The following is a 21,834-nucleotide window of genomic DNA, read 5'->3' on the forward strand; positions in this document are numbered from 1 at the left end:
ATAAACATTGTGTAAAATAATTTTGTCATTCAATGTATTTGAAGAGATGAAACTTGTAAGCCAGAATTTACACAAGAGGACAAATGTTATCAACCAAGCTTCTTTTTAAAGTCAAATGACAGAAAATTCAAGCTCTGTGCATTGTTTTAAGTCTAATGAAAACATTTCTTAGGCCACTGGTATTGGCAATGTAGAAAATTTTGAATATTGGAGATGGGATTATGGAGGAAAGCCTGTAAATTTTAGAGGTCTTCTATCTTACAGAAAGTTACTGACCAGTCAAAGCCACTCCCTAAATGCCAGAAAATGATCTGGCATAAACCAGTCCTGTTGGTACAGGAGGTCACAGTGACATTCGTGCTATTAACACTTCTAGACTTCTACTTTCCCCAAGAACAGAAGCAATGTGTTTAATAATTCCCCCTTCCCCAAATCCTTAATCTCAGTATTACAGGCACAGAATGTAAGCAAATCTGGGATGTTCTCCAACAGATAAGCAATAGCACAGCTATGTTATTCTCAAAAATACTGTTTAGATATCCTTTCCTCTAAAATCAAATGCTCAGTGGCCACACTTCTAACAGTCTGCGTTAGCTGACATTAAATGCATTTATTGTGCCACAAATCCATCTAAGCTTCCGTTTAGGTGTTTTTTTGTATGTCCAGGAGACAATACCTACTTCAGGTTTATTTAAGGGCACTGACCTATCAAGGACATCAACTCCGTATTTAAGGTCTGACCAACTACTGTGGGTTTACTGAAGAAAAACAACAGGAGAAAAAAAGCGGATCACAACAAACCTCTTTAGGTCAGTTAAAGGCCATATCTCTAGCTGGGATATTAAAAAAAAAATTAATCTCACCAGCCCATATGCTAAAAGATAATGCCACTAGTAACAATCAACAGCAGGAAAAACAAACCTGCTAACCACCAGCCCACTCATTAGCAAAAAGCAGTTTAACTCACATACTGAGACCAAAGTCTAATACTACCGATTCAAACTGTCCCACCCACCTTCAGCCACCAGCAAGGAAGGAAGAAATAACTGCTTAACAGAACAAAAAAAGCTTACTATTTCTTACAAGGATAACAATGGCCCAACTCCTGAGATAATACTCAGAAGGACAAAAGGTGGAGTGAAGGCAATGTATAGGGATTAGTATCCCACAAAATCTTTAAAAACCCAAAGTACCACAAACACACTAAACTTGTCTAAGAGTTAGAGAACAAGATATTGCTGCTGCTGCTTTTTGTCCTTTGAAATATACAATATTTTGTAGGCTCTGCCCTTCAATGTGAAAGCAGGACATTTGAAAAAAAATGGAAATTTGACACTCAAATTTTTGGGACCCTATATATCTTAACTGTGAAACTAAACTGATCTATACCTTCTCCTTCCTACAATCAAACCACCTCACAAAAATAAGAAAACTAAAACAATCCAAACATGATTAATAAGTCCTTAAAAGTTTAAAACTTTTAGAGGAAAGGGAAGCAAGTTTTGAAAGGAGGAAAAGAAAGAACAAGGAAGGGTGAAAGTTTTAAAAGAAAGGAGGGGCGGGGAATCAATGGGCCTCTCTTTTATTTGGCGACAAGCAAGTGCAAGAAAAGTTCATCTGTAATTTGTTCAGTTGTCTGTCTTTTGCACGTCTGCGTTCTGCCCAGTAGGGACTTTGAGGTTTTTCTGCAGCACATGAGCATCTGCTGGCTCTATCCTCTTATAGTAGTTCTTCTTTGTCTCAATAATCTCAAAGCCAAACTTTCTGTAGAAGTCAATTGCAGACTCATTGCTGATCTGGACATGCCTGAGATGTAAAAGGGTATCAGAAAAAAGAAATGAAGATTTCATCAGCTTTTATGTATCCTCCACAGACAGCTTCAAACTGGCTGAAAATGAGAATAATCTTAATATCTGTATTATAGAAGACTCCATATTAGAAGCTATATCCAATATCCTATGATAAACCATAATGGAAAAGAATATTGAAAAGAAAAAGAATGTAAGTGCATAACTGAGTCACCGTGCTGTGAGCAGAGACTGGCACAATACTACTGCAAACCAAGTAAGCTTCAGTGAAAATACAAGAGGCCAAAGTCACCATCTTCGCCTTACTCTTAAGATTCAAGTATAAATCAGCTAAGTACCCTCTGATTTTGATGATTAAACTCTACTACTAAAGAGCGTGTCACTGAAAGCCCTGAACAAAACTCAGAATGACATGATAAAAGTAGTATTTATGTTAATCATTTCTTAAATTCTGAAGACTTAATCTTGGCTTCACATATGTGACTTAGGAACTCCCACTCCGAAGTAATAAAGCAAAGTAAGAATGTTTTATCGAAGGTTCCTTATCTATTATTAAAGCAAAACAAACTTCATAACTATGGTTAATACTTCATGGTATTTCCAAAAGACAGTAAGTGACCAGATTTAAATTTGTCTAGTAAAGATTTCTATTGCCAATTTATTAAATTCTTTAGATATGATCATTAAGTATGACTTTACTTACAGATAGATGTTGTCAAAAGTGCCATCCTTTTCACAGATGTTTAAGACATGATTTAACATTTTAGTTCCTATTAATGAGACAAACAACAAATAAGTAATCTCATAAAAATCAATCTTTAAATTAAACATCTTTTTGAGTCCTAAAGGAATTTGAAGTAAACATCAGGCAGCCTGATTTTCCAAAATTTTGTTCTCTCTACACTAGCTACTAATGTTTAAAACTTCTAGCAGAAAAGCAATCTTACACCCTTCCAGTAAGAAGGAAAACAGAAAAAGGAAGAGGTATTAGTGACAAATCGATAGAGGGCTTGCAACGGAACTATGTTAGTAAGCGTCTGTGAAGAAGAAAACAAAAACCAGAAGTAACTGTTACCAATTCCTAGCCTTCGGTATGGCGCCAGACAGCCTAGTGTCATGATGTAAAGCCGCTTCTGATTCTGTGAATGATCCACCCTACAGCACACTGCACCCACTGCGATATCATTGAAATAGGCTGCCGTAGAAAACAGAGACACAAGATTTAGCAGACACAGTAACATATTTTACTGAATCTTCCCTTCCCTTAGACAGCAGTTAAATTGCTGCTATCAGAATTAATTACATTTTTGTTAGCTACTCTTATGTATCACACCCTCAAAAATATCCTAAACCTTAAGAATTTAAGACCCCTTTTGAGTAAAGCTAAATATGTGAAAACACAGACACAGCCTAAATAAGAAAATATTTAGCATTTCCTTCTAAAATTCAAGTATTTATCTTGATTCGTCTCAGAACCTGGACTGCCCCCACTTCCTCACTTGTAAAACAATGAGATTAAATTAGTTATCTCTTTCCTTTGCTCTAATTAAAACCAAGGTGTCAAGAACATGAATAAACAAATGAAAACAAGAAGAAAAAGCATATCCTACCAAGTTTTGCTAGTTCGCCAACCTCCAACACATCCTTGTAGAACTTGTCATTGTAGCTGACTGGAAAGATGACCTGGTTTAATCTCTTCAGCTGCTTAATATTGTGGGGTGTCACATCTCCCAGCTCGATCCGGCTACTGGAACAAACCAAAATGTACTCAATAAAATATAATAAGCTTAGTTTGTTATGATGGAGATTAAATTAAAGTAAAAGGGTACCAAGGCTTTCTAACATGACTGATCAAGTCGACCGTTTCATACCACCTTCTCTTCCTATGAACATCACCATTTATAAGTAGATTTTGCCTGTCCTTCCACCCAGATTCCAACTCCTAGCTTTCATACAATTGTGCATACGTTTTGAGACAAATGCAATAAACAACAATTACTAAAAAGGCCGGAATAATAATCCACATAAAGGCCAACATTTTCAGAGAAATTTAAAGATACCTATGACTGATCAAAAAGATTGATGACACCTAATTGGCAAAGGGGTAGCAAGACTTTTACACTCAGCTGGCAGGGATGTAAACAGACACAGCATCTCTGGAAGACAACCTAGCACCACTGAGAAGCCTAAAAAGCACACTTCCTTCGTCAAAGGAACCCCACTGCAGGAATCTATTCTAAGAAAGCACTCAAAACACGCAAAAATCATGTGCATTCTGTTCACTTGACACAGGAACCACACATGGGGTGGCAATCAAATGCAGGTTACAGGAACCACCCACTCCCACCACGCGCCTCACCCCCACCCCGTCTCCACCAACTCCCACCATACACACACACCTTCAGAAGCACCATCTCTGGAAATGGAACATGGGAACCTACATTTTGAAAACAAAACCAACCAACCAAAACAAACACCAGCTTGAAAACTACTTATCAAAAACACAAAACACACAAACACAAAAATAACCCTACTTATCAAAAACAGTAGCATTGCTAAGAAACTATACTTAACTGAAACAACTCGTTCCATGGGAAAAGCCTAAAAAGTTTTGGGACTCACAGTAATAAAGTTGTTTTGCCTATAGTGAAAGTCAAAGTCACTCAGTCTTGTCCAACTCTTTGAGACCCCATGGACTACACAGTCTATGGAATTTTCCAGGCCAGAATACTGGACTGGGTAGCCATTCCATTCTCCAGGGGATCTTCCCAACCCAGGGATCAAACCCAGGTCTCCCATATTGCAGGCAGATTCTTCACCAGCTGAGCCACAAGGGAAGCCCAAGAATACTGGAGTGGGTAGCCTATCCTTTCTCCAGTGGATCTTCCTGAGCCAGGAATTGAACTGGGGTCTGGTCTCCTGCAGTGCAGGTGTATTTTTTACCAACTGAACTACCAGAGAAGCCCAACCTGTCAACAAATGAAATTTTTTAGAAGCTCAAGTCAATCTCACCACCACAAGCTAAACGTTGATCAACAGTGGCAAGACAAACCTAAAATTTTAATAGTAGGTGATAAAAAGATTTACAGAAAACAATGTCAAATCAAACATTGAATTCAAAAATAAACAAAACAATCCCAAACCAACCAAACTAGAAAATGATGGAGGTCCTACTGTTAGGTGATAGTTCCAGATCACAATGACACTAGTCAATAGCAGGAAAATGCAAACAGTGTACCTTAATTAATCATTTACATCATATGCACAGAGGTTTTGAAAGCTCTCTGTTGGAGAAATGACTAAATAAACACGTTAATCATTGCACTTTTATAATGACATAAAAAAAGGAAAAGAAAAAAATCTGAGTGTCTACCATTAGAGGACCGGTTAAATACAGCATGATACATTTATACTACTAGCACAGAAAAATATTGATATATTGTTTTCTGGGGGGGAATAAATGTATGTGTGTATCTTTTCCCAACTTTTGTTAACATATAGAAAAATGTTTGTGGTGAGAATTGTAGGTAATTTTGATAACAATGTTCTCTGAAATATTATAACAAAAAGAACCTGATTACAGAGCATTATGCTCATTTGGAACATTAGTCTTGCTAACTCAATTATTTCATTTTTCTCGTACCGATTTTTATTGTTCACTATGACTGACCACACTTGTATATCTGGCATGTCTTAAAATGTAAGCACACTGAATTTCTTAGCAACCACACAAAATTTTAAGATGCAGACATTCCAGTAAAAAACACAGTCTACTTTTTTAAAGCAGGATTCCTTTCATTTAGTTAATTAACACATCCATCAACTTTTTATTTTGGTGAGAACATTTAAGTTCCACTGTTAGCAAACTTAAATTACACTATAGTGTTATCAATTATATTTTAGATTCTCTGACATTATTCACCTTATAGCTGAAAGTCTGTACCCTTTCACCAACCTGGCAACCACTTCCCTACTGTTTCTATGAGCATGACACTTTTCTTTTTTAAAGAGTCCACATACAAGTGATACTATCCAGTATTTGTCTTTATCTGGCTTATTTCACTTAGCCAAATATTGCTCTTCAGTACTGTACTACAAACTGGGTGCAGTAATTTACTTTAAATATAAGACAGGTTATATTGATTATATTTAGAACACACTAAAAATCAATCCAGGGGAATTTCCTGGTGGCCCGGTAGTTAAGACCCCACAGTTTCATTGCAGGGGGCACAGGTCTGATCCCTGGCTGGGGAATTAACATCCTGCCTGCAGTGCAGAACACCAAAAAACAATATCTCCACGACTCTTAAAAGCCAGTCTCTGTATTTTAAGTGACTGCAAATTTACATTATGAACTCTAATAGTAGACAACAATAAAGGAAAACAGAATCCATGAAGTCAAGCTTCTAGACAGTAATTTAAAAGAACCTGAGTTTTTAAGAGTTTAAGAATAATTTCTAGGTAATTACCATGCTGATAGTGACTGCAGCCATGAATTTAAAAGACACTTGCTCCTTGGAAGAAAAACTATGATAAAATTAGACAGTGTATTAAAAAGCAGGGACATTACTTTACCAACAAAGGTCCATATAGTCAAAGCTATGGTTTTTCCAGTAATCACATATGGATGTGAGAGCTGGACTACAAAGAGAACTGAGCACTGAAGAATTGATTCTTTTATTTTTTTTACTAACCACCATTCATTTTTTATTAACTGTGTGCTTAGTCGCTCAGTTGTGTCTGAGTCTTTGCGACCCCATGGACTGTAGCCTGCCAGGCTTCTCTGTCCATGGGGATTCTCCAGGCAAAAATACTGGAGTAGGTTGCCATTTCCTTCTCCAGAATTGATGCTTTTAAACTGTGGGGTTGGAGAAGACTCTTGAGAGTCCCTTGGACAGCAAGATCAACCCAGTCAATCCTAAAGGAAATCAGTCCTGAAAATTCATTGGAAGGACTGATGCTGAAGCTCCAATACTTTGGCCACCTGATGGGAAGAACTGACTCATTAGAAAAGACCCTGATGCTGGGAAAGATTGAAGACACGAAAAGGGGACAACAGAGGATGAGATGGTTGGATGGCATCACTGACTCAATGGACAGGAGTTTGAGCAAGTTCCAGACAGGGAAGCCTGGCGTGCTGCAGTTCGTGGGGCAGCAAAGGGCTGGACATGACTGAGCGACTGAACTGAACCATGCTTCAAGATTATAAATAAATTTTTTAAAAGATAATAACCAGGTACTGTGTGATTTCATACAGAAGAAAAAGGTGGCTGTGGTGCAGTGTGATAGACTGAAACTAACAAAAGGTTACTACTAAAAAAGTTTCCATCAGGGTGGGCAGTCATGACTGAACATAGAACTTTCCTCAGTGGTCCAGTGGTGAAGAATCCACCTGCCAATGCAGGGGGCACAGATTCAATCCCTGGTCCCAGAAGATTCCAATGCCCTGCCGCAACTAAGCCTGGTGCCACAACTCTGGGCCCATGTACCATGAAGCCCAGGCTCTCCAACAAGAGAAGGCAGTGCACTGCAACTAGAGATAAGCCCTGGTTCAGTGCAACTAGAAAAAGCCCCTATGCAGCAACAAACACCCAGTGCAGTAAAGAAATAAATCTTTAAAAAAATAATAATATAGAATACAATTTAACTTATATGCAGAGTACATCATGAGAAACGCTGGGCTGGAAGGAAGCACAAGCTGGAATCAAGAATGCCCGGAGAAATATCAATAACCTCAGATATGCAGATGATACCATGCTTATGGCAGAAAGTAAAGAAATAAAGAGCCTCTTGATGAAACTGAAAGAAGAGAGTGAAAAAGTTGGCTTAAAGCTCAACATCAGAAAACTACGATCATGGCATCTGGTCCCATTACTTCATGGCAAACAGATGGAAACAGTGGAAACTGTGGCTGACTTTGTTTTCCTGGGCTCCAAAATCACTGCAGATGGTGACTGCAGCCATGAAATTAAAAGACGCTTACTCCTTGGAAGGGAAGTTATGACCAACCTAGACAGCATATTAAAAAGCAGAGACATTACTTTGCCAACAAAGGTCTGTCTAGTCAAGGCTATGGTTTTTCCTGTGGTCATGTATGGATGTGAGAGTTGGACTGTGAAGAAAGCTGAGCGCCGAAAAATTGATGCTTTTGAACTGTGGTGTTGGAGAAGACTCTTGAGAGTCCCTTGGACTGCAAGGAGATCCAACCAGTCCATCCTAAAGGAGATCAGTCCTGGGTGTTCACTGGAAGGACTGACGCTGAAGCTGAAACTCCACCAATATTTTGGCCACCTCATGAGAAGAGCTGACTCATTGGAAAAGACCCTGATGCTGGGAAAGATTGAGGGCAGGAGGAGAAGGGGACGACAAGAGGATGAGATGACTGGATGGCATCACCAACTCAATGGACATGGATTTGGGTGGACTCCAGGAGTTGGTGATGGACAGGGAAGCGTGGCGTGCTGTGGTTCATAGGGTCGCAAAGAGTCAGACATGACTGAGAGACTGAACCGAATCATTAGCGAATACACAGCTTAATCTTCCCCTGCCTAATTTAAATCCAGCACCACAGAAATTAGTTAGGTATATACAGTCTTCCAATATTCTTCTCTGCACACACACTAACAAATGTTTAAGAAAGAAATTAATCAAGTCTGATTTTTTAAATTGAAGTATAGTTGATTTACCATGTTGTGCCAATATCTGCTGTACAATAAAATGACTCACATATATACATTCTTTTTAAAATATTCTTTTCCATTATGTTTATCCAAGCAGATAGGATATAGTTACATGCACTATACAGTAGGGCTCTGTTGTTTATAATCAATTTTTATCATTACCAGACTGTCAGCATATGGGAGAAACAGAATCTCAAAATGTCTATTAAATGTAATTTTGTCAGCAAAATTCACCCTCAAATACAATTTAACCCTCTCGAACATGATATTCTGATTGAAATGGAACACTTCTATAATCCTGATCACCTAGTTCCAAATTATTCCAAGATGTGGATATTCGAAATATATCAGAGTAGTATCAACTTATAAATTGAGAATGTGTAGTATCAACGGCATAAACAGACAGAGCTATGTAGAAATGGCAAGTAATTAGAACACCATTTGACTATAAGCAACCAAACAGGTTTAAAAGTCTGAAAGAATTTGATCCAAAAATTAATAGCTTTAAAAAAAAATTTGAAATCGAAGAAAATTAATAGAGCTTTTAAGAATTCCATCTGTGAATCTAAAAATTTCTACAGTTCTTAAGAACATAGTAAGTTACCAATTAAAGCATAAATCAGGTCCATTTTAGTGAATATTTTAGCATCATTGTGCTAATACCTGGAATGCAAAGGAGTTTACATCTAGTAGAAAATACAGGTATATATACAACAGCGTGACGGTAATAGCAAACACATCAGTTCAGTTTCCTTCACTTGGATCTGACTCTGCCACTCCACGCACAACAGCACCCCAGGCCTCCCTGTCCATCACCAACGCCCGGAGCTTGCTCAAACTCGGGTCCACTGAGTTGGTGATATCATCCAACCATCTTATCCTCTGTCGTCCCCTTCTCCCCCTGCCTTCAATCTTTCCCAGCATCAGGGTCTTTTCTAATGAGTCAGTTTTTCCCATCAGGTGCATATGTATATAAATATGAAATACTAGAATGGAAGCGATCCTGGGAAACGTAATGGAGGATGACTAGGAGTTTGTTTTGTGGGAGGGCAAGAACTGCAAAATATACCCCATGTACAAGGGAAAAGGAGAAGCCCCAGCAAGAGTAGAAGGGGGGAAATCGCATTTACAATCAAATCCCGTACCTGGCAGAGACACTCAGAGGGCTCAAACAAAACCTTGGATATGTGCACCAGGAGACTCCACAGAGACTGAGCCAGACCTGCCTCTGAGGGTTTGAGTGTCTTCTGTGCAGGTATGGGTCAGCAGGGGCCTGCCTCAGGGGCAGGGGCTCTGGGTGCAGCAGACCCGGGTATGGCATAAGCCCTCTTGAAGGAGGTCATCATTCACCCCACTATAGAGCCGCTAGAACTTAACACAGGACTGCGGAAACACACTCTTGGAGGGCACAAACAGAACCTTGTGTGCACCAGGACCCAGGAGAAAGGAGCAGTGACCCCACAAGAGACTGACCCAGACTTGCCTGTGAGTGTCTGGGAGTCTCCAGCAGAGGCAGGGGTCAGCGGTGGCCTGCTGCAGGATGAGGGGCACTGAGTGTGGCAGTGCCAGCAGGTCACCATTATCCACATTACCTCCATCATAGTCTGGCCTCAGGTCAAACAACAGGGAGGGAATAAGGCCTGCCCAACAACAGAAAATTGGACTGAAGATTTACTGGGAATGGCCCTGCCTACCAGAACAAGAACCAGTTACCCCCTTAGTCACCCCCTCAGTCAGTCTCTCCCATCAGGAAGCTTCTATAAGCCTCTTTATCCATCAAGGGGCAGACAGACTGAAAACCACAATCAATCACAGAAAACTAATCAATCTGATCACATGGACCACAGTCCTGTCTAACTCAGTGAAACTATGAGCCATGCCCTGTAGGGCCACCCAAGACAGACGTGTCATGGTGGAGAGTTCTGACAAAATGTGGTCCACTGGAGAAGGGAATGGCAAACCACTTCAGTAATCTTGCCCTGAGAACCCCATGAACAGTATGAAAAGGCAAAAAGATAGGCCACTGAAAGATGAACTCCCCAGGTCGGTAGATGCCCAATATGCCACTGGAGATCAGTGGAGAAATAATTCCAGAAAGAACGGAGAGACAGAGCCAAAGCAAAAACAACACCCAGTTGTGGATGTGACTGGTGATGGAAGTAAAATCTGATGCTATCAAGAGCAATACTGCATAGAAATCAGAAATGTTAGGTCCATGAATCAAGGCAAATTGGAAGTGGTCAAACAGGAGATGGCAAGAGTGAACACAGACATTTTAGGAATCAGTGAACTAAAATAGACTGGAATGGGTGAATGAATTTAACTCAGATGACCACTATATCTACTACTACGGGCGGAGTAGCCATTATAGTCAACAAGAGAGTCTCAAAAGCAGTAATTGGATGCAATCTCAAAAACGACAGAATGATCTCTCTTCATTTCCAAGGCAAACAATTCAACATCACAGTAATCCATGTCTATGACCCAACCATTAACGCTGAAGAAGCTGAAGTTGAATGGTTCTGTGAAGACCTAACACCTTCTAGAACTAACATCCAAAAAAGATGTCCTTTTCATTATAGAGGACTGGAAGCAAAAATAAGGGAGTCAAGAAATACCCAGAGTAATGGGCAAACTTGGCCTTGGAGTACGGAATGAAGCAGGGCAAAGGCTAACAGAGTTTTGCCAAGAAAACGCACTGGTCATAGCAAACACCCTCTTCCAACAACACAAGAGAAGATTCTACACATGGACATCACCAGATGGTCAACACTGAAATCAGACTGATTATATTCTTTGCAGTCAAAGATGGAGAAGCTCTATACAGTCAGCAAAAACAAGACCGGGAGCTGACTGTGGCTCAGAGCATGAACTCCTTATTGCCAAATTCAGACTTATATTGAAGAAAGTGGGGAAAACCACTAGACCATTCAGGTATGACCTAACTCAAATCTCTTAGGATTATACAGAGGAAGTGACAAATAGATTCAAGGGATTAGATCTGTTAGACAGAGTGCCTGATGACTATGGCCAGAGCTTTGTGACACTGTACAGGAGGCAGGGATAAAGACCATCCCCAAGAAAAAGAAATGCAAAAAGGCAACATGGTTGTCTGAAGAGGCCTTACAAATAGCTGTGAAAAGAAGAGAAGTGAAAGGCAAAGGAGAAAAGGAAAGATATACCCATTTGAATGCAGAGTTCCAAAGAACAGCAAGGCAAGATGAGAAAGCCTTCCTCTGGGATCAATGCAAAGAAATAGAGGAAAACAACAGAATAGGAAACAATAGAATGGGAAAGACTAGAGATCTCTTCAAGAAAATTAGAAACACCAAGGGAACGTTTCATGCAAAATGGGAACAATAAACAACAGAAATGGTATGAACCTAACAGAAGCAAAGATATTAAGAGGTGGCGGCAATAAACGGAGGAACTTGAACAGAAAAAATCTTCATGACCCAGAGAACCACGATGGTGTGATCACTCACCTAGAGCCAGACATCCTGGAATGCAAAGTCAAGTGAGCCTTAGAAAGCATCACTATGAACAAAGCTAGTGGAGGTGATGGAATTCCAGTTGAGCTATCTCAAATCCTGAAAGATGATGCTGTGAAAGTGCTGCACTCAATATGTCAGCAAATTTGGGAAACTCAGCAGTGGCCACAGGACTGAAAAAGGTCAATTTTCATTCCAGTCTCAAAAAAAGGCAATGCCAAAGAATGTTTAAACTACCACACAATTGCACTCATCTCACACGGTAGCAAAGTAATGCTCAAAATTCTCCAAGACAAGCTTCAACAGTATGTGAACTGTGAATTCCAGATGTTCAAGCTGGATTTAGAATAGGCAGAGGAACCAGAGATTAAATTGCCAACATCCATTGGATCACAGAAAAAGCAGGGGAGTTCCAGAAAAACATCTACTTCTGCTTTGTTGACTATGCCAAAGCCTTTTGACTGTGTGGATCACCACAAACTGGAAAATTCTGAAAGAGATGGGCATACCAGACGTCCTGATCTGCCTCCTGAGAAATCTGTATGCAGGTCAAGAAGCAATAGTTAGAACTGGACATGGAACAGACTAGTTCCAAATCAGGAAAGGAGTATGTCAAGGCTGTATATTGTCACCCTGCTTATTGAAATTATATGCAGAGTACATCATGAGAAACGCTGGGTTGGATGAAGCACAAGCTAGAATCAAGATTGCTGGGAGAAATACCAATATCCTCAGATATGCAGATGATACTACCCTCATGGCAGAAGCATAGAAGAACTAAACAGCCTCTTGATCAAAGTGAAAGAGGAGAGTGGAAAGTTGGCTTAAAACTCAACATTCAGAAAACTAAGATCATGGCATCCGGGCCCATCACTTCATAGCATATAGAAGGGGAAACAATGCAAACAGTGAGAGATTTTATTTTGGGGGCTCCAAAATCACTTCAGATGGTGATTGCAGCCATGAAATTAAAAGACGCTTACTCCTTAGAAGAAAACTTATGACCAACCTAGACGACATATTAAAAAGCAGAGACCTTACTTTGCCAACAAAGGTCTGTCTACTCAAGGCTACGGTTTTTCCAGTAGTCATGTATGGATGTGAGAGTTGGACTATAAGGAAAGCTGAGCATCAAAGAACTGATGCTTTTGAACTGTGGTTGTGAAGATACTCTTGAAAGTCCCTTAGACATCAAGGAGATCTAACCAATCCATCCTAAAGGAAATCAGTCCTGAATATTCATTGCAAGGACTGATGCTGAAGCTCCAATACTTTGGCCACCTGATGCAAAGAACTGACTCAATGGAAAAGACTGATGCTGGGAAAGATTGAAGGCGGGAGGAGAAAGGGATGACAGAGGATGAGATGGCTGGATGGCACAGTTTGCTACAGTAAAACAAAGTATGTTTTTATGTAATAAACATGGAAGCTAGGGTTGAAGAGGAAGCAGAACCAATTTTATAAGGGCCTTGCACATCGAGTCAGTATTCCTCGTGTTCTCTACCTACCTTTTCTTGGTGACTTCAATCCATATATAGTCCTATGAATTTAATGCTGCCAATTCAATTTCTGTCTCTTCCTAGAATTCACTCCTATATGCAAAAGCATCTCTAGTAGACACTTCAAATTAAACATATCCAAAAATAAATATCTGATCTTACCCAGAAAATCTGCTTCACCTGAAATTTGCCCTATCTCAGTTGGTGGTCTTTACATCCTTTGCTGAAATTTATTCTGTCTCCCCCTTTAAGTCAAGTTTAAATGATACATCAGTAAGTCTTACCCTGACACAGCCGTCTCCACCCTTACAATATCTTTGATAGGTTTTATCAATAAGGTTTACTGGCATCAAAGATAGTTTGGAAGTGTTTTGTTTCTTCTTGCTCTTCAATTCTGTCAATGCTTGCTTCTATTTTCAAGTTATGTTATTAACAGCATAAACGTTTGGGACTGTTATGAGTTGGTCAATCAAGCCTTTTATCATTTGGAAACATCCACCTTTCTGATGTAATATTCCTCGTCTTACAGTCTACTTCGTTTATCAATATAGACACACAGCCTTCTTCTCATCAATGTTGCATAATGTACTTTCTATCACTCTTTACTTTGAACTTCTGCGTTCCTTAAGTGTATCTTCTTGTGAACAGCATATGCCTAAGTCTTGTGTCTTTAATCTGATAATGAGAGCCTTCAGCCTGTTCAGATTTAATGAGAGTACTGTTGTAGTCTATTCAAGTCTATCACTTTGCAGTTTTCTAATCTATATCAACGATTAGTTGTTCGCTTATTTTTCCAGGCTTTTTGAGGATAAATTTGCTTTCTTAGGAAAAAAAATATATTCCTTAGATTAAAAAAAAAAAGTTCACATAAAAACTTTTTTTAATTCTATTTTTTTTCCTTTGGTTACATCGCACAGCTTACAGGATCTTAGTTCCCTAACCAGAGATCGAACCTGGGCCCACAGGAGTGAAAGCACCAAGCTCTAACCACTAGGAAGCCAAGGAATTCCCTATATAAAATTAATTTTAGGCATAAGGTTCTAAGTTTTGAAAAATACGTAGTCACCGAACTACCACTTGATCAGCAAGAAACAGAATGATTCTATCACCCCAAAAGTCTCCTACATGGCCTTCTGCAGTTTCACTCTACCACCACTCCCAGGAAGCCATTTACCTGTTTCGTTCCCCATAGGTCTGCCTTTTCAAGAGTTACCACATAAACGGAGTCGTCATTTGCATGGCTTCTTTCGTTCAGCATAATGCCTTTGAGATTCACACTATTATCATCAACAGTTCATTCCTATACAGATGCAGTATGAGTTTATACTTTTATTAAAGAGCATTTCGGTGTTTCTAGTTTTGGGAGATTATAAAGTTGGCTACAATTTCTGTTCAGATTCTTGTGTGAATAAAAGTTTTTCTTTCTCCTAAATACATAGGAGAGGGGGTGCTGGCTCATTAGCTAAGTATACAAGAGTTTCAGGTGTTCTGCATCCAAATTAGCATTTGGCACTATGAACTTTTAAAATTTATCCCTTTCTAATACATTTGTAGTGATATTTCACTGTGGTTCTAATTTGCATATCCCTAAATGTTGAACATCTTTTCATGCACTTCTTTGCCACTCATGTATCTTCTATGGTAAAGGAGATGTTGCAATCTATTACTCTTAAAAAACTGGGTTTGAAATATTGAGACTTAAGTTACTATGAATACATGTCCTTTCCAAGTTATGTGTGTTGCAGAAGATTTATCCCAGCTGTGGCTTTTTTCATTTTCTTAGCAGTGTTTTTCACACAGCAGAAGTTATACATTTGGAAGAACTTCTGGGGATCATACTTTTCAGGGTCATATCTAACAAATCTTTGTCTGACCGAAGGTCATTAAGATTTAGATTTTTGTTTTCTTCTATAAGTTTTATTGCATTTACGTGTATGAACCCAATCCCTGTACACTGTTCTTGTTTTTCTCTTAAACAGCCTTCTTGAAGTATCATTTACATAGTATAAAATTCACCTACTTTAAGTGTATAATTCAAGGGTTTTAATTTTTAATATAGAGTTGTGATCTTAACAATATTGAGTCTTCCTGCCCATGCACAAGGTGTATGTCTCCATTTACTGACCTTTTTTTCACGCTTGTCAGCAATGTTTAGTAGTTTTCAGTGTGCAGGTTTTTTACATTTTTGGTCAGATTTGTCCCTAAGTATTTCACTTTTTTGATGCTTCTGTAAATGCTTTTTTAAAAAAAATTAATTTTGGCCACACAGTGTCTTAGTGGTAGTGGGGGGAAACTATGACCTTCGCTGCAGCATTCGGGAAGTTCCCTAACCAGGAGTCAAACCCAGGCCCCTTTCATTAGGAGCGCAGAGTCTTAAGCACTGAATCAACAGGGAATCCCAATGGTATTTTATTTTAATGTCAATTTTCAATAGTTTGTTGCTTGGTATATGGAAACACAATTTCCTGTTGTAAGGATGAAGTATCTTAAATACTCAATGTATAATAAAAAAATCTAACAAAAAAACTACTTATATGGAGTTGTTAAACCATCCTCTCAATTTAGCTTTAGAGCAAGAGCACTCATGTCATACCCCTCAAATCTCTCGTGCATAGCGAGATAAATCCCCTTACCTACTCCAAGGCAGCCACTAAATTCACCTTCTTTCTCAAGACTTACCATTTCTGAACATTTCATATAATGTGATCTTTTGAACTAGACTTCTTTCACACAGCATGTTTCTGAGGTTCAACTATTATTCCAATTTGTCAGTAGCTGAATAGTATTTCATTGTATGAATATATCACATTTTGTTTATCCATTTACCACTTGGGATTTTAACCGTATTTACTTCATGGCTATTATAAACAATGCTGCTATGAATACTGCATACAAATCTGTATGCAGACATATACTTCATCTTTTTTCTGGTTGATACCTAGAAGTGGGACTGCTGGGTCGTATGGCAAATATGTTTTACTTTTTAAAGAAACTGCCTGTAGTAGGCAGAATGATGACACGCAGAGGCTGTCTAATCCCAGGAACCTTTAATATGTCATCTTATATGAAAAATGAACTTTGCAGATGTAAGAACCTGAGATAGTAAAATTAACCAGGACTATCTGGTTGGGCCCTCTGTAATCACACAGATTCTTGGGAATCACAGAAGATGTGACAACAGAGACAAGAGAGATTTAAAGATGCTATGCTGCTGGCTTTGAAGATGAACCATGAACCAAGGCATACAAGCAGTCTATAAGTTGAAAAGGCAAGAAAACATTACCTTAGGCCTTTGGAAGAAACACAGATCTATTGCATCTGTTTCTTAGAACTGCACAAACTCAGTGGCTTAAAACAACAGAAATGTATTCTCTCAAGTTCTGGATGCCAGAAGTCCAAAATCAGAGTGTCAGTAGGGCCATGCCCTCTAAGCTCTGGAGCAGAATCTTTCCTCACCTTTGCCAGCTTCTGGTGGCCTCAGATGTTTCTAATGTCTGTCTCTATCTTTACATGATCTTCTCTGTGTATGTAGACTCTCTTCTTAAGAAGACATCAGGGCCCACCCTAACTTAGTATGACCTCATCTCAATTACATTTGCGAAGACCCTATTTCTAAATAAGGTCACATCCTGAAGTCCCAGGTAGACAGGAGTCATTATACCTACCAACACCTTGATATTAACACTGCTGCTGCTAAGTTGCTTCAGTCGTATCCGACTGAGTGTGACCCCATAGACGGCAGCCCACCAGGCTCCCCCATCCGTGGGATTCTCCAGGCAAGAACACCGGAAGTGGTGCCATTTCCTTCTCCAATGCATGAAAGTGAAAAGTGAAAGTGAAGTTGCTCAGTCGTGTCTGACTCTTAGCGACTCCATGGACTGCAGCCTACCAGGCTCCTCCATCCATGGGATTTTCCAGGCAAGAGTACTGGAGTGGGTTGCCATTGCCTTCTCCATGATATTAACACAGTGAAACCCATTTCAGACTTTTGATCTCAAGAACTAAGATGATACATCTGTGCTGTTTAAGTCACCAAGTTTGTGGTCATTTGCTACAGTGGTAAGGGAAAACGAATGCCTTGTTAAACTGTTTCCCTAAGTGGCCACACCATTTACATTCCTCCTAGTAGTGTATTAAGGTTCCAATTTCTCCACATCCTCATCAATGCTTTTTTACTGCCTTTCTGTTTATGGCTATTCTACTGGTACAAAGTGATCATCTCATTGGATTTGCATTTCTCTAATCATGCTAAGCGATTTTTTTCCTTTGATTTGGTCATTAGCCACTGGTACATCTTCTTTGGTGAAATGTCTATTTAAATCTTTTGCCCATGATCTAGGACTTGGAATAAACTTAGAGTTTTTATATTAGTTCATTAAAAAAAAAATTCCCGTTTTAAAATTATCTTGCTGAGTTATAACGATTGCTTACATATTCTGGATATAAGCCCTTTATCACATATAATCTGCAACTATTTTCTCTCAATTCATGGCTTGTCTTTTCATTTTCTATGTACCATACTAATGTAAGTTGTTATTAATAGGGGATAGTGGGAATACAGGGAAAATGGGTCTGCACCATCTTCAGAAATATAAATCTAAAACCGTAACCAAAACTATTCTAAGTAATAATTTTTTTTTTAAAGGAGGAAGAACTGTCAGATTATAAAAGATGGTGAGATACTTCAGCCAACTGGGACATGTGGACCTATATGGATTCTGACTTGAACAAGCCTAATACAGACTGGGTGTCAGATCAGAATATGGTATTAGGTGTAACAGTATTGTAGTTACTTACTAACGACATTATTTCTGATACTAAAACTCAGTAGAAAGCACTCACTGTCTCAATTATTCTTTACTATTTTAAAGAACAAAAGGAGGCTAGAAGCTCAAACTTTTAACAAACTACTAAAACTTCTCTATTTCCAGCTGAAGCAAGCTTTCTGTTTTTGTAGAAGGGAAGCTAAATGAGAGGCAGATGAGTGAACCTTCCATTCTGGTGAAGACCTAATCTAAATTCAGCAATCTCTAGCCTGTCATAGTCTGTTTTTGGTGTAAATGGTTACATGGCCAGACAACCTCCCCATCCTGCCACACTGACAGTGTCCCTCTGTTCCAAGACCCTCTGCTGCCCCGTGAGGAACCAGATCCAAGGAGGCTCAAGTTCCTTATAGATAATGACACAGTATAGTTGGCCCTCTGTATAATACTGGTAAGTATTTTAAAGGTAAGAATAATCATTTAAAATATTTATATAACCATTCAAATGCTATCTAATGTGACTGGATGCAATGTTGTTAAGTAGATAAAAACAATTAGCAGAGAGAATGCACCTGAACTTTTTACATTATTCTAACTCCTAAGGAAAGAATTTTCTTTGGTAAGACATCACTTTGAGAGTTGCTTCCTGGAATATCAATAATGTATACTGCAGATCTTCTATTTATGGGAACAGATCACATTACCAAGAATGTCTGTAGTGGGAAGAAAATCTAAAAACTACCAGAAGTGAAAGAAAGTGAAAGTGTTAGCCGCTCAGTCATGTCTGACTCCTTGTGACTCCATGGTTGCACCCCGCCCGGCTCCTCTGTCCACGGAATTCTCCAGGCAAGAAACTGGAGCAAGTTGCCATTTCCTCCTCCAGGGGATCTATCCAAGCCAGGGATTGAACCCACCATCTCCTGAGTCTCCTGCACCGGCACCTGAATTTCAGAAGTAAAAGAACAGGAGCCCATAAAGACACCTGAGAGACAATCTTCAAGAGAGTTTAGGGACTAATCTGGAAAAGCAGTGTGTGTGACGTAATTAGTACTGAGGAACTGTGACTCAAACTCAAATTGGCCTAATTCTGAAAGCTGGGTTTTTTAATCACTACACTAACTACTTACTTCAGATAAAATTTCAATATAATTTAACAACGTAAACTATTTTTAATGGATCAGTTTAAGACCTCTGCTCTGTAGATAAGCCCAAATTCCTGGCCAAAAGGTACATCAGCCGCATGGCCTTATCTGTTTGAGTCAACAGTTTTTTGTTTTTCCTAATTAAGTTGGCTGCTAACTTTTAAACCAGGAGATTTTCTACATAAAGCTTACATTTCTTGTTTAACACAATTACCTTATCTGCCTGGTGCCAGGTCCTGCGTTCCTGTTAGCACTAGAGTTCGCAACCCTAACTAAAAAACTGAAGATAGCTATTATTAAAGAAGCTATTATCTCAGCTCAAGTAAATTCACATGATACGTCATTTTTTGTTTTTCAAATCCATAACAAATTCTTAAGACATACCAAAGTTTCGAGACTAAGGATCTAAAGGGGTGGGGGCAGACTGACACTGCACAAGCACCCACAGAAACGTGAACCAAATCCTTAGATCTGGAAAACACAGCTAACTGCCTCCTATTGTACAGAGCAGCACCACAAGATGCGTCTGTTACTCAGACAAATCTCATATAATCGATGCACTTAGAATACAGTAGTAGGAAATCTTTACTCTTAGCTTAAAAAACAAGTGCTATGATAAAATGGAATAATCTGTGTAAAATATTTAGTAGCAATATCAGATAATAAGCACTTTAAATATTTCTAGTTTTTAAAGGTAATGTTAATTATGGCCATAATTATAAAACAAAATTTAGTGGCAATATTCTGGAAGGCCACAAGATGGAGGTATGACTACACAGAAGTGGGTCTTTTTGTACAAAGTCTGACTGCTAAAGTTACATAGCAACAAGAGAAGATGATGTACAGATAAAGCTTAAAGTCTTTATACTTTAGATGGGTATTTAAGTGCATCTTGGCACAAAATTTTACCTGGTCACCTCGTATAAAGAAGGGCTTGATCTGGAAGGGACCTCAGAAGCCACTGACTCTAATCCCCTTCATTTTAAAGATGACAGAACTGAAGCCCAGACAAATATGCCTGTAGCCAATTACCAATAAAGCCAGAATTAGGCCTATGTCTATGAATGTCATTATAGTGCAAGTTAGCCACACTGTATGACTTTCCTCAAAGGAGTCATCTTTACTTCTCAAGGTTAAAAACACTTATCTAAGGTGTACTGATAAAGCAGCTTTGCATAAAATTTGTTTTCTAATAAGGATCAAAGTATGCTCATGGTCCTTTGATAAAAAATTTAAGGGGTTTAGAGCATAATTTTCTTAGCTAGCAGTAATCTGATTCTAAACTCTTGCCTTCAAGTAAATTACATGAAAGAGTGATTCCTCTAAAGTATAAATTCCTTGAACCTAAAAGTAAGCCCACTCAGCATTTATCAAAGCACAGCTTAAATACCAACTGTTCTTGAGGCCTTAACCGGTCAACCTGCTGAGATTTCCACCTCATTTGAATGATATCACCACTGTACTCTTCCAAGGCACAGAACCTCTGCACTGCATTTGTTTTTGAACCTAACCTCTACAAGACTTAGGGCAGAATCTCAACTACTTCATAGAATTGCTAATTTAACTTTAGTATATCTAAGAATCTCCAGGACCTCAGTAAAACTGATGAGCTCTCTTTCACCTCATCTAGATTTTAGAGCAGTTTCTCCATTTTGGCCCTGATATTTAGGGCTCAATAATCCTGTTGTAAGGGGCTTCACAGAGCACTGTGGGATGCTTAGCAGCATTGCTAGCCCTACCCACTAGATGCCAATAATCATCCCCCCTACTGTGATGACTTATAAATGTCTCCAGACATTATCAGATGTCCAGAGTGGGATGGGAGTGGCCCCTGGTTCAGAGTCACTGCTCTAGAGGTTTAGCAGGTATCGGAACAGCAGAGGTGGGTGAATCAGTTCTCCAAGCCGTGTGACTGCAAATATTAGATGTGTAAAAATCTCAGTAATTAATTGGTTGCATACTAGAAGCACTAAACACACACGGGGACATATATTCAAGGTTATACTGTAAAAAGAAAAAGATTATTCCTTGAAAAAATTTTCCATGGTTACTGTATGTTCAACTCGGCGATCTCCTTCCTAACTAGAGCTTTTCCCTTATTACTCCCTAAATACTGATGTTTTGGACTTTCCTAGTGGTACAGTGTATAAGAATCTGCCTGCCAACGCAGGGAACATGAATTCAATCCCTGGTCCTGGAAGATTTCGCATGCTGCAGAGCAACTAAGCCTGTGAGCCAGAACTGAGCCTGCGTGGGGCCAACTACTGAAGTTCACATGCCTAGAGCCTGTGGCCCACAAAAGAAGCCACCATGCTGAGAAGCCCCTACACTGCAACGAAGAGTAGCCCCGCTTGCCACGACTAGAAAAAGCCCTCATACAGTAATAAAGACCCAGCACAAGCAGAAATAAATAAAAGCTATGTCTACAGGAATCAACAAGAACTGACTCAC

General features: G+C 39.2%; 1 protein-coding gene across 2 annotated transcripts in view; it reads right to left on the reverse strand.

The window, feature by feature from the left end:
* Positions 1 to 1,565: 1,565 nt before the first annotated feature.
* Positions 1,566 to 21,834, reverse strand: part of NAA50 (N-alpha-acetyltransferase 50, NatE catalytic subunit) — a 28,167-nt gene continuing 7,898 nt past the window's right edge. Inside the window, exons 2-5 of one of the 2 annotated variants that reach the window (XM_052639294.1) lie at positions 3,419 to 3,552; positions 2,884 to 3,003; positions 2,512 to 2,578; positions 1,566 to 1,806 (exon numbers count right to left, since the gene is read on the reverse strand). In XM_052639294.1, coding sequence (XP_052495254.1) covers positions 1,629 to 1,806; positions 2,512 to 2,578; positions 2,884 to 3,003; positions 3,419 to 3,552 — 499 coding nt within the window. In that variant the 3' untranslated portion in view covers positions 1,566 to 1,628. Of the gene's footprint in view, positions 1,807 to 2,511; positions 2,579 to 2,883; positions 3,004 to 3,418; positions 3,556 to 21,834 lie in introns of both variants that reach the window. The other variant, XM_052639293.1, reaches the window with a different exon arrangement.

Source organism: Budorcas taxicolor, chromosome 1, assembly GCF_023091745.1.
Source record: "Budorcas taxicolor isolate Tak-1 chromosome 1, Takin1.1, whole genome shotgun sequence".
Classification (NCBI taxonomy): Eukaryota; Metazoa; Chordata; class Mammalia; order Artiodactyla; family Bovidae; genus Budorcas; species Budorcas taxicolor.